General features: G+C 45.7%; 1 protein-coding gene across 1 annotated transcript in view; it reads right to left on the bottom strand.

Annotated features, from left to right (window-relative positions):
- rap1gap2b (RAP1 GTPase activating protein 2b) overlaps nucleotides 1–106 on the bottom strand; it is a gene marked incomplete at both ends in the record, with an annotated part of 32447 nt that extends 32341 nt beyond the window's left edge. Inside the window, one exon of the mRNA XM_080550053.1 lies at nucleotides 63–106. Coding sequence (XP_080406179.1) covers nucleotides 63–106 — 44 coding nt within the window. The remainder of the gene's footprint in view (nucleotides 1–62) is intronic.
- Between the last annotated feature and the right edge of the window lie 13589 nt (nucleotides 107–13695).

Raw genomic sequence — 13695 nt, 5'->3', positions numbered from 1 at the left:
CCTCTTCACACACACCCAGAAACCATTAAAACACACACACACACACACACACACACACTTACCATCCAAACCCCCCAAAGGACACACTCCTCTTCCTCCTCAGCATGATGTCCAAGTGTTTCTTTCTTTCTCTCCCTCTCTCTCTCTCTGTCTTTGTCGTTCTTATTCTGTCTAAGAGTGTGTGTCTTCTCTGTCAGTCGATGCCCTTCTCAAGTCTATCACACTATCTCTCTCTCTCTCTCTCTCTCTCTCTCTCTCTCTCTCTCTCTGTTTCGTCTGCCTCTCTAGCTCTTCCTCTCCTATCTGATCTATCTGTCTATCTATAGATACATTCCCCTTTGTCAGCCCTTTAGCCATTTACCATGCCCTCACTGTTTCTCTTTATCTCTGTCTGAGATTCTCTCTCTCTCTCTCTCTGTCTGTCTGTCTTTCTTTCTCTCTCTCCCTATTGGCAAGGCTAACACCTGCCTGGTCTCTCCCTCCCACTTCAGTGCCTTCACAGCCCCTTACCACCACTCGCTAGACTGAAGCAAGAAAGAGAGAGAGAGAGAGAAAGCACTAGAGTGTGAGAGAGAGCGAGAGGAAGGGAGGGAGGGAGGGAGGGGAGAGGATGTTTTCTCTCTGTATCTCTTGGTTGATACTGAGGGACCCCATCCTGACAGTGCAAAAAAATGCTACTGCTGTCAAAATAGAGACCATGCAAATACCAACACAGCCGTTTCAGCAACTATTCGTCACACCCTCCTTTTCCACCTAGTCGGTGCCAGTGGTGCCTCCCTCTCTCCTGTGTGTTGTCTGTGTTTGTCTGTTTGTGTTGTGTTGTGGGCGTGGGCGTGGCAAGGCTCTGGCTCTGGCTCCCTGTCAGTCATCTTCACCTGCTTGTTCTGCTCACCTGTTGGTCGTCATCTCATCTCACCAGCATGCTGTATTTAGATACCCCGTCTTTCCATCCGCTCATCGCCAGATTGTCGTTTGTCGTATTCAAGTTAGTTTTGTTTGTAGCCGATTAGTTTGTGTACTCATTTTCTAGACTGTGTGTTCTTAGTCCACTGTCTGAATTTGGTCTCCTTATGCTCCAGGCCCTCGACCCGGTTTTCTACCTGTCCGCCTGCCTGCCTGCCCGCACTATCTGCCCGCTCTTCCTGCCTAGTCTACCCAGCCCTTCCTGCCTAGTCTGCCCAACCCGTCCTGCCTGCCCTGTCTGCCTGCCTACCTACCTGCCTGCCTACCTACCTGCCTGCTTAGCCTGCCCCGATTGTCATACCACCCTGCTGTCCCGTCATTAAATACCCTATTATTTTATATACGTGTCTGGGTTCATTACCTCTGATGGTAACACTATTCCTGCAGGTTTGGAATTTAACAGTGCAAATACAGTAGGTCATATAATAGCCTGTTATTCCCGTTATTTAAGTCATGTTTGGGGAACTTTGGCAGTGTGCTAGACTGTGTGTGTTCAATCAAATGTGATTTTATTTGTGTGTCTCTGCATTCCTTTGACAGTCACAGGTGACAGAGATACTGAGAGGTGGTGAGAAGGGGGGCAGGGAACCATTTACCATATGGGCTTAGCTGGCATGGTATTGGCATGATATAACAAGGACAGGGACTCGGTGAGAGACAGATGGAGAAAGGGAGAGGAAGAGAGAAAGAGAGAAGACATCCCATGTTGCTGGAAGAGTGACATCGTGTTCCTTTGATGAAGGCCAGGCATAGTGGGTGGCCTTTACTCACACACACACACACACACACACACACACACACACACACACACACACACACACACACACACAGAGAGACAGGCTTATGTGTACTCCTCTAAAGATCTCCTGTGTACTTTCCTAAAGACACACAAGATGACATAAAGATCATTATCAATGATCATCCTATCTTTGTATGGAATAGGGGGTTGACAATTTTTCCTAACATTTAAATCATAGTTAAGACACATTCATTAACAAATAACAATTAACAATGTGTATTAATCAACAAATGCTAATCTGCAGAATACCAATTGTCTATCTTTCATGGCATTCTCTTGTTCCAAAGTTGATTTACAGTAACAGAGAAACGTAGGCTACATTCATTTGCATCAAGGGTTCAGGCACAAAGCTGAGTGGAATTTAATTTGGTGTTCGCCATGCCTATGTTAGTATATTCAAAGTCGTTCACAATGCAAAAGAGTCCATCCAAATGGAAAACATTCGCTGCGAGCAGGGTTCGAACCTGCGCGGGAAGATCCCATTGGATTTCAAGTCCAACGCCTTAACCACTCGGCCATCGCAGCTTGTACCTCACGTGGCTAAAATCATGTCTAAAGAATAAACTACAAAAGAAGCATAGACAACTACTAAAACTATAATACTATTTCTACTGTCGTTTTGTCAACTACGCATAAGCGACTGTCGACGTTATAGCATTCTAAACAGAGACATCAAAATGTAAAAGCAAAACTAAACAGACACTAGACTGTAAAAATAAAGTTCAAATCAATACTGGATTTTCATGTTGAAAAGCCCTTTGATCAATTTGCTGTTCTACCCACTAAAAGCGATAACATCATAACGTGTATTGTCCCTTTAAATGCCTTCAGCGTTCTCATTGTGCATCACGTGGGGATGTAGCTCAGTGGTAGAGCGCATGCTTCGCATGTATGAGGCCCCGGGTTCAATCCCCGGCATCTCCACATTTTGGTACACTTTTGGTCTCAATAGCCCTTATAACATTTGCTTCGTTACAATAACTACATGCATTAAAAACAAAACAACCATTATGGTCTATAAAATGTTCGTTTTCAACAGCAAAGCAGATGAAAGACAGAAAAGGAGGAGGGGATACTACCCGTGATCAAAACTATAGTGTTACTTTATTGATTGTGTCCTTTGTTTATGCTGACTGAACAGAATAAGGACAAGTCATTACTCTAGTATTACCATCATTCCATAATCTATTGTTAAACCTATTTTCTATTGTTCAACCTTTCTTACCTTGACATCTGAGGCTGTGGGTCATCTTCAGGACTCTGGGGTGGAGTAACCTGGTTCTCTACCACTTGCTTTCTCTCTCTGGTCTGGCGCTGGGCTGATCTCCAATATGCTCGTTTCCTTCTCTTTTCCCTCTCACTTAAATCCTTCAGTGCCTTCACCTTCCCCTGCTTTTTGTTCTCATGCCATGTCTCTCTGTGTTTTTGTAAATATGCAGCCTTTCTCTCTGTATCAGCGTTACCTCAACTATCATCCCAGTCCCGAAGAAAAGCACGGTGATCTGCCTAAACGACTACCGCCCGGTGGCACTCACACCAATCATCATGAAGTGCTTCGAGAAACTAGTCCGGGCCCACATACTCACACGCCTCCCGCCCAACCTGGATCCATACCAGTTCGCCTACAGAGCCCACAGGTCCACAGAGGACGCCATCGCGACGACTCTCCACGCCACTCTATCCCACCTGGAGAGCGGAAACAGCTACGCGAGACTGCTCTTTGTGGACTTCAGCTCTGCCTTCAACACCATCCTTCCAGACAGGCTAGTGACCAAACTACTAGACCTGGGACTATCACACTCTATGGGCCCTATTATGCACTTCATCAATAAGACGAGGCGGTAGATCTAAACTTAAGACGTGGAGGCGTGGTCAAGGCCACTTTGCTATTATGCGTGCTGTAGTGGGCGCCTAAAACCCGGCGCTAAGCAAAGAAATTAGTCATGGGTGTGTTTTGGGCGTCTTCTCAATCAACCCAATCAGCGTGCCTGGTGCCATTCCCTTTAAGAACCGGCTGCGTTGAGTCATTAGCGCTATGCTATTATGGAAGTCCTGAGAAGGAGGTCAGCGCGCTTCTCTGCCTCTCCCTTCTGAAATAAAGCATTTATACTGTGACCGTAATTGACGTCTTGCCGTGGAGCCACGTGCGTGTTCATGTGTGCCCACATGCATGCGCAAACCGCGGAGGCGCGCTCGTGTTTCAAAACGTGCATGAAGTCTAAACTTAAGAACTTTTCAAACCACTTCTTAGCGATAGGAGCAAAGTCAGATCGCATAATAGCAGGGGCGCCTAGTGCACTTCATTAACATATGAACACTCCCACAATGAGCAATATATGCACGGGAGTTTTACGTCTTATGTGTGGGCGCCTATCGACACCTGCATAATAGCAGTAGCGCGTATGAAGCGCATAATAAGGGTGCCGGTAGGTCTTAACCTGGCGGTGCGTCTTAATTAACACTTAAGACGGCAAGTTAAGAAGTGCATAATAGGGCCCTATATGTGCATGGATCAAGGACTTCCTGACCGACCGCCCCCAGAGGGTGCGGGTGGGCTCCCACACCTCCACAGCCCTCAGACTCAGCACTGGGTCCCCCCAGGGCTGCGTGCTAAGCCCCATCCTCTACAACCTCTACACCTACGACTTCACCCCCGTCCACCCAGCAACTCCATCGTAAAGTTTGCCGACGACACCACCGTGGTGGGCTGCATCTCGGGGGGGGACGAGGCGGCGAACAGGGATGAGGTAGAGCAACTGAGCAAGCTGTGCAAGGTTAACAACCTGCTGCTGAACAAGTCAAAGACCCAGGAAATCATCGTGGACTTGGACTACATTGGACTTGGGTAGTATTTTATAAATTTGGACTTGAAATGTACCCCTAATTATAGAATGACCCATACACTCATCGGCCACTTCATTATGCACACCTTTTCAACTGCTTCGTAAAGCAATTATCTAATAAGGAAATCACGTGGGGTAAAGTTTGTTACAATCTGATAGATAACCACCGTTAATGTAGCCTAGCATAATTAAGGGTAATTTAATAGAACACATGTGCGGCGGAGTGATGCATAAAAGTCCCAGTGCTGTTATACTCAACACTCGTGGATATATCGTATGAGAAAATTGGACGTTATCTGGTTAAATAAAGGTCAAATAAAATAAATAAAAGTAAACTCCTCAAAAAAAGTTTGGAAACGTTATTTCAGTCGATTCTTCCTCCCCTTTAATAATACCAATTGGTATTGTATTTTATATCGTTGGAAAGCCTGATTACACAGCTAAACGTGTGGGTAGCGGCCCAAATTTTTTGCCAAAATCCCCTGCAATATTCTTCTGTTGGTATTCACTCTCGTTTTGAGCTTCAAGTGCTGGCAGGTGTCAGTCACAGGTGTGTGATACCAATTGTGTGACTGGCACCTGAATGGCACCTAATTGACAGGAATGATATTCTGGGGCCAGTGGCGATCCCATATCTCCAGAATCTGGGACCTAACTCCATCCTCCATGATGACAACGCTCGCCCCCACAGAGCCAGGATCAACACAGAGCACCTCCAGAATTTGGGAGTGGAGAGGGTGGAATGGCCTGCCGTGAGTCCAGACCTCAACCCAATTGAACACTGGTGGGATCAGCTTGGGTGTGCTGTCCGTGCCAGAGTGACCAACGCAACCATGTTGGCTGACTTGCGGCAAATCCTAGTTGAGGAATGGGATGCCGTCCCACAGCAGTGTGTGACCAGGCTGGTGACCAGCATGAGGAGGAGATGCCAAGCTGTTGTGACTGAGTACGGATCTTCCACACGCTACTGAGGTCCCTGACAGTGTCAAATTAATAAAGTGTAAAAATGGCCAATATGTGTTGTTTTTTCTGTATTACTGTGGGAGAGTGCAATCATCCAATCCACCAAGCAACTCAAAACGAGAGTGAATTAATGAATGAATGAATGGTCTTTATTGGCATTTATATAGTACAGGTACCATACAACGAAATTTGGGCTCCCCTGGTGCTAGGAAAAAAAATACTAAAAACAAGAAGGGAAAAGAGCTGGTTTACATAAATAAAGGCTATATACACTATCCACTATACTATACTATACAAATAAAAACACTGTGCTGTACTCTATGCTATATATGCTATAAATATCCTAACATTTCCTATCTCTGAACCTTATGTGCCTGAGGGTTGTCATATTGCACATAGTATTATTGCACATTCGTTTAAAGTGTCGCAGTTAGCAGGTTTGAAATGTTCACAGTTGTGAGTTGAGAGTGAATACCAACAGAAGAATATAGGGGATTTTGGCAAATATTTTTGGGCCGCTACCCACACGTTTAGCTGTGTTGCTCATTCCACGAATGCATGATCCTTACAAGTTGTACCTCGTTGTAAAGGTGACTAATCAGGCTAATCAACGCTATAAAATACAATACCAATTGGTATTATTAAAGGGGAGGAATAATCAACCAAAATAACGTTTCCGAACTTTTTTTGAGGGGTTTATATGAAATGGCTCTTGTCCAATCAAATTACTTGGTCGGTTACAACTAACTGTTGTATAACTGGTCAATTAAAGTAAACCGGTGAGTGCTCGTGCCCAGAAGTATTGTGGAACCTCCTCGTGAGGTAAAAAGCATGGTTCCACTGGGGCTCGAACCCAGGACCTTCTGCGTGTAAAGCAGACGTGATAACCGCTACACTATGGAACCATGTACTTCCTACTGCCGAACACATTCCGTTTATAAAATTACTAGCCGATGCCTTCTTATTTAAAACGGTAGTTTAACTGTTGTAGCGTATGTGCTGTTGTCAAAGTCAGATTATTGGCATCTTCATAGTTAGATGGCCAGCGATATTGATAACTAACACATGTTATCAAAGCCTGTAGGTTGTCAGAGCTGGCTAGCTCACTGCATTGCATTCACCAAAACATTGCAGCATATCGACATAGCGAAGTTACTGTCGGCTGTTAGAGCACGAACACTTATATAACCTAAATTATAACCTATAGACTTTGAAAACGTACGGTTATACCTACAATTTCACATTAATGACTGCTCAAACCAAACTTCTACATTTTACAAGCTGCCATGACATTTCTTCCACGCCAGACGACACGGTAGTACACCGTGGTTCATTATCAAGCGAACTGCCTGTCTGCGTTTACTACTGTCAGGTTCACAATGTTAATGTTATGGCGATGGCGCCCCCTACAGGGTATTTACCTCTTTCCACACAAAGTTTGGCGAAACAACATCATGGACCAATAAGTTGCCTTTGAATATCTTTATTTGCCACGGATAACTTAAACCAAAACGATATTGTGTGTGTGTGTGTGTGTGTGTGTGTGTGTGTGTGTGTGTGTGCGCGTGCGTGTGTGTGTGTGTGTGTGTGTGTGTGTGCGTGCGTGCGCGTGCGCGCATGTGTGTGTGTGTGCGTGTGTGCGTGTGTGTGTGTGTGTGTGTGTGTGTGTGTGTGTGTGTGTGTGAGAGAGAGAGAGAGAAACAAAGAGAGAGCGCTTTTGGCATCAGAAGGTTTTTGTAGGTAGCCTACTTCTCTAAAGAGCATTATTACTGTAACTTAGTTGGCACTGTATCTCGGATGTGATGCTGCTGTTGCTGCAGTGTGAACTATTGATGGGGATAGGCCCTAGACCTAATGGATTTAAAGATGTAAAAAAAAATGGAGCTCCTGAGACCAGGCTGGGCTGCAGACAAAACTCAGACGGATGACGTCATAATCACAACAGTCGAGATGACAGAATAACGTCACAATCAAATGTGGGTTTGTAAAAGACGATCGAGCCAGTTTGATGTCAGTATCGTCAAGGATCAAAACAAGGTAGCCCGCACTCACTTTTCGTTGCTCCAATTTTTATTTAGCAAGCAGCAAGTAAAAATAGACGTTTCGAGTATCACAAGGATCAACACGCTATCACAAGGTAAGCGCCTGTGGACCTTAGCGTACTTGTGTGTGTGTGTGTGTGTGTGTGTGTGTGTGTGTGTGTGTGTGTGTGTGTTCTCCAATATTTCAGCAAACACCCCTGATGTTGTAATTGTCAACGAAAACCACAGAGAGGTGCTTATTTTAGAAGTTGGCTGCACCTTTGACCATAGCCTAGAGGAAGCCTTTTTAACCAAAATCTTAAAATACCAACAGCTGGAGCAGGCCATATCACAACTGGGCTACAGATGTCAACTTTTAGTTTTTATATTTGGCAGCCTGGGCCATGTTCATAAGTCTGTTGTTAGAGGCCTTCATATGGCTGGTCTTCCTAAGAGAAGGGCCAAACAGTTAGCAAAATACTGCTCAATATCCGCTATTATTGGTAGCCGCTCAATATGGAGAAGGCGGTGCTTCCTGTACCCATGAGCGGGATACTGTCTGTCTTATTGTATTGATACTGTATCTGTCAACCCACTGGTATCACCTGGTGCGAATAACATCCTGTGTGTGGCAGAACTGGTTGTTGGCTCAGCATTACTGTAACAGATTGTTTCTATGATATCAAAATGCACTGTTAGTATTTATGTCCTTTAGAATTGTTCTTTGTATGTGGACATAAATAAAGCATCTAAAATGTGTGTGTGACTGGGTGTGTGTGTGGGGGGGGGGGTCTGGGTGTGGCTGCGCGGGTGTGTGTGTGTGTGTGGGGGGGGGGGGGGGTCTGGGTGTGGCTGCGCGGGTGTGTGTGTGTGTGGGTGGGTGTATGTGTGGGGCGGGGGTCTGGATGTGGCTGCGCGGGTGTGTGTGCGCGCGAGCGCTGACTCCGCTGAGTGTCAAAGTCTAGCTCGTTTATTGTTTGAAAGTGATCAAAAGTGTATGCCAACAGAGATTCTTATATAAAGAAGCTTTTGCTTTACAACCCGACGTCCTACCTTTTGAAGGTAGAAATACGAAAAGGAGAATGGCTTTTTGGCACGTTGCACCTGTTGTCATGACAACTGATGCTTCAATCACAATGTCACGCAATATCAACGTCAGTCACTTTTGAAGTTCAAACAGCCTCACAGTCATCCATGAACTCATAGGGGACAAGTCATTCTATAATAATAATAATATATATATAAATATAAAATACGTCATTTCACATTCTCTTCCTTGTTCAGTTGTTTGTAGAAAGTTGCAGACATGCCAAAAAACAAGAAGGAGAGCCAGGGAGAGATGGAGAGCCAGGGAGAGATGGAGAGCCAGGGAGAGATGGAGAGCCAGGGAGAGATGGAGAGCCAGGGAGAAGATGGCTTCAATGTCCACATGGTCCAGTCTGGGCAGCTGGAGAATGAGTGTGAGGATGAGGACATGGCGTTCTCCAAGTCTCTGACGTCATCCCCCCTCAGGGCCCCCGGGGACGACAACAAGGCCCATAGAGCAGCCAGCCCGGGGGACCAACCCGGAGGTGTGTGTGTGTGTGTGTGTGTGTGTGTGTGTGTGTGTGTGTGCGTGCGTGTGTGTGTGTGTGTGTGTGTGTGTGTGTGTGTGTGTGCGCTGAGTAGAGATCAACGTGAGTCTTGTGTGTAAATTACCGGAGAGTCTTGAATTACAGATTTGCGCTTTAAAAATGTGCCTTGACAAGTAAAAGTCTACGGGCTTGACGGCCCGCCTGTATTAATAGTGTTTTAACTTTTTAGGTTAAATGATTCACTTTAATTGGTCCCAGAAGGCCTTGCGGCAAGACGTCATAGAAATTGACAGAATTTAGTTTGTTGGTTTTTGAGAAATGCAAATTGTAACGTCCAGAATTAAAGTGAACATCCAATAACTCGTTTATTGTTTGAAAGTGCTCAAAAGTGTATGCCAACTGATTTTTTAATATAAAGAAGCTTTTGCTTTATAACCCAACGTCCTAGCCATCATTTAGGAAGGTAGAAATACAACAAGGATACAGATTTTTGGCACGTTGGCACGTTACTTACTTACTTACTTACTTACTTACTTACAACTGATGCTTCGATCACAATGTCGCGCAATATCTATACGTCAGTCACTTTTGAAGTTCAAACAGCCTCACAGTCATCCATGAACTCATAGGGGACAAGTAATTCTATAATAATAATAATATATAAATATAAAATACGTAATTTCATATTCTCTTCCTTCCGTTTCTTATATCGTAGTCATGAGCAGGAGCGCTCAGAGGAAGCTGGAGGAGGAGAAGGAGAAATGGAGGGCCGTGGTGGAGGCCAAGTGGAGGGCCGTGGTGGAGGCCAAGGACTCTGAGCTGGAGGCCAAGGACTCTGAGCTGGAGGCCAAGTGGAGGGCCGTGGTGGAGGCCAAGGACTCTGAGCTGGAGGCCAAGGACTCTGAGCTGGAGGCCAAGTGGAGGGCCGTGGTGGAGGCCAAGGACTCTGAGCTGGAGGCCAAGGACTCTGAGCTGGAGGCCAAGTGGAGGGCCGTGGTGGAGTCCAAGGACTCTGAGCTGGAGGCGGAGAAGGCCAGCAGCGCTCTGGCAAAGGCGGAGTTGGAGAGAGCGAGGGAGGAGGTGGAGGAGGGCCGACAGAGAGAGAAAGGCCTCCTCCAAAAGCTCCACGATATGGAGCTAGAAAAGAGGAGCCTCTACCAAGGTTCGAGTTATAAACTGAGCTTTAAGGGGGTCCAAAATAACAGTGCGAAATGTTCTCATGCACGCGCGCGAATCATGCCCACACAGCGTTGGGACTTACAAGTTTTAATTAGCCATAGGCTACTCATTTCACCACATCAACAGCACCACATGAAACAACAGCTATAAGTGAGGGAGGAGGCCAAGTCATTCTATAATAATAATATATAAATATAAAATACGTAATTTCATATTCTCTTCCTTCCGTTTCTTAGGGTTCGTAGTCATGAGCAGGAGCACTCAGAGGAAGCTGGAGGAGGACAAGAAGAAATGGAGGGCCGTGGTGGAGGCCAAGTGGAGGGCCGTGGTGGAGGCCAAGGACTCTGAGCTGGAGGCCAAGGACTCTGAGCTGGAGGCGGAGAAGGCCAGCAGCGCTCTGGCAAAGGCGGAGTTGGAGAGAGCGAGGGAGGAGGTGGAGGAGGGCCGACAGAGAGAGAAAGGCCTCCTCCAAAAGCTCCACGATATGGAGCAAGAAAAGAGGAGCCTCGTCTGTGACAACTCCGACCTGGAGAAGGAGAGGAGCCAGGCCCTCGCTGCCCAGCGAGAGACTGAGGGGAGCCTGGCCAAGGTCAAGGCGACCCTCCTGGAGACCGTCAAAGCCACCAGGGAGGCAGAGGACCACATCAAGGCCCTGCAGAGTGAAGCCCTGGAGGACAAGCTGGCAGCAGCTGAGAAGGCTCTGGTGCTTGACAGGGAGGTGGAGAAAAGTAGACTGAACTCTGTTGTGTTGCAGATGAACGGAACAAGTAGTGGCATGAAGAGTGCCAAGAGCTCAGAGAAGGCCACCAAGGCCTCCAAGAAGAAGTGCGCCAAGAGTGCTAGGAAGAGCGCCAAGGACCTTAAGAAGAGCTCCAACACTGATGCAGGTGAGAGGGTTTTCTGTTGACTTCTCCCTGTAGAATGTTGATTATTTGAAGACTTGTTTGATGAGAAGAAAAAGGCCTGGTGAAGCTCATATGAACTCTCTCTCCTCTCTCTAGCGGCCAGCCCAGTGACAGCTGAGACGACGCCTTGTGAGGAGAGCGGAGCTTCAAAGAAACAGAAGCGTTCCCGCCTCCAGAGGATGCTCACATCTGTGAAGAGCCTTGGGCTGCTGAGCTGCTATTCAGGCAGACGGCCTCCGTCCCCCCAGTAACCGTCTTCACGACGATGGACACAGCAGAGGTAAGTCAACACATAGAACACATAGACCAAGGATATACTAACTAAACTAATAAAGTATTCTATTCTGTAGCTATAGGCCTGGTGAAGCTCATATGAACTCTCTCTCCTGTCTCTAGCGCCCGACTCCTCCAGAGGACGCTCACAACTGCAAACAGCCTTGGCCGGAGCTGCTGTCCACTGTGAATAAAAATTATTTGGATTCTATTCCTTTTTCTTGTGCATTTTTCATATCTTATGAACTTGTTATGCTGAAGATTGTGTAACTAGATAAGTGATCTTAAATATCATAGCTAGAAGCAACTGCGATTACAGAAACTGCGATTGGAGTTGTGTTAGCCACATAAAGAAAATACATATCTAGAACTGAATTATGAAGGTTACTATGGGATTAGGTTAGAGAGAGAGAAGGAATGAGGATTGTGTTACAAGCAATATCCCCCTACCTGGTCGTACCCTTAAATGTCCACTAGATGGCAGGCATGTATCAGCATAGAGGAAGCCTTTTCAACCGAGTTCTTGAAATACCAACAGCTGGAGCAGGCCATATCACAACTGGGTTACAGATGTAAACTTTTAGTTTTCATATTTGGCAGCCTGGGCCATGTTCACAAGCTTGTTGTCAGAGGCCTTCAAATGGCTGGCCTATCTAAGAGAAGGGCCAAACAGTTAGAAAAGTATTGCTCAGTATCTGCTATTATTGGTAGCCGCTCAATATGGAGAAGGCAGTGCTTCTTGTACCCATGAGCTTTATACTGTCTGTTTTACAGTATTGATACTGTATGTCAATCCACTGTTATCATTTGGTGTGAATAACATCCTATGTGTAGAATAACTGGTTGTCAATGCAGCACTATTGTAACTGACTGTTTTCATAATGTCAAAATGCACTGATAGTATTTATGTCTTTTAGATATTGTACATTTATGTGGACATAAATAAAGCATTTACAATGAGTGTGTGTGTGTGTGTGTGTGTGTGTGTGTGTGTGTGTGTGTGTGTGTGTGTGTGTGATTCTGGTAAGGAGCAAACTATAATAATAATATTTAGAGGTCAGAAATACAGAGGAACTTACAATGTTTTGTATTTCCTCCTTTTTAGGCTTGGGCCTGTCGCCTCCTGCTGCACCAAGTAAATAAGAGTGTTTCTGTGTGTGTGAGTGAGAGTGTGTGTGTGTGTGTGTGTGTGTGTGTGTGTGTGTGTGTGTGTGTGTGTGTGCGTGCGTGCGTGCGTGCGTGTGTGTGTGTGTGTGTGTGTGTGTGCGTGTGTGTGTGTGTGTGTGTATCCATCAATCCAAATTCCTACATTCATATCCACCCATCATCATCATCAGCATCATCCTGCTGTCTTATTTCCTTTCATCTGTCCATCTTTCGTCCAACCCTAACCCCTTTTAGAGAGCTGAGCCTAGACATAAACTATCTTTTAGAAAATGTACTCCCTCTAGTTTATCCCAGCCCCCATTACGCATAAATAGGCTAAATTAATGTAAGAATTACACATTAATGTGTTTCAATCACCTATAAAAATGAGGTGGAGCTACTCAGTGATATTACAGGAAGCATGTTCAGTATTACAATCAGGAAGCATGCAGAGAGATCCACCCATATGTTGTTTGAATATATATAAGCAACACTTCTGATACCGATGCTGTCATACTCCAGAAAGTGTCCTGGGAAGAACACATTTGCAGTGTTGCCTATTTTCACTTATCTTAATAGGTAAGTAGACTACTTCTATTATCTTTCAGAATGAGTGTCACTGTAAGACAGAACACAATTTAGCAATAATAATCAACCACACTGTGTCTTTACTTCCAAATAATTTAGAAATATCAACAAAAAAAAATAGTACACAGTAGAAATGTCATGAGTATTGCCTCTGGGCATTGTTGACACACTGTTTGTTGTATGCATCCTGGATGGAGGGAAGTTCACATCCACTGATGCATTCGGCTATCCACACCACCCTCTGCAGCGCTTGAGGGCAGTGCAGTTGCTGTGCCAGGCAGTGTTGCACCCAGTCAGAATGTTCTCAGTTGTGCCTCTGTAGAAGGGCCACAGGATCTTGTACCCCATGCCGACCTTCTTCAGCCGCCTGAGGTGAAAGAGGCACTGCTGTGCCTTTTTCACCGCCTGTTTGGTGAAGGTCATCGGAGATGTGGACGCAGA

This window comes from Nansenia antarctica, assembly GCF_963989245.1.
Source record: "Nansenia antarctica genome assembly, chromosome: 20".
In the NCBI taxonomy this organism is placed as follows: Eukaryota; Metazoa; Chordata; class Actinopteri; order Argentiniformes; family Microstomatidae; genus Nansenia; species Nansenia antarctica.
The sequence above is the reverse complement of the archived record's forward strand: the minus strand, read 5'-3'. Positions and strand labels throughout refer to the sequence as shown.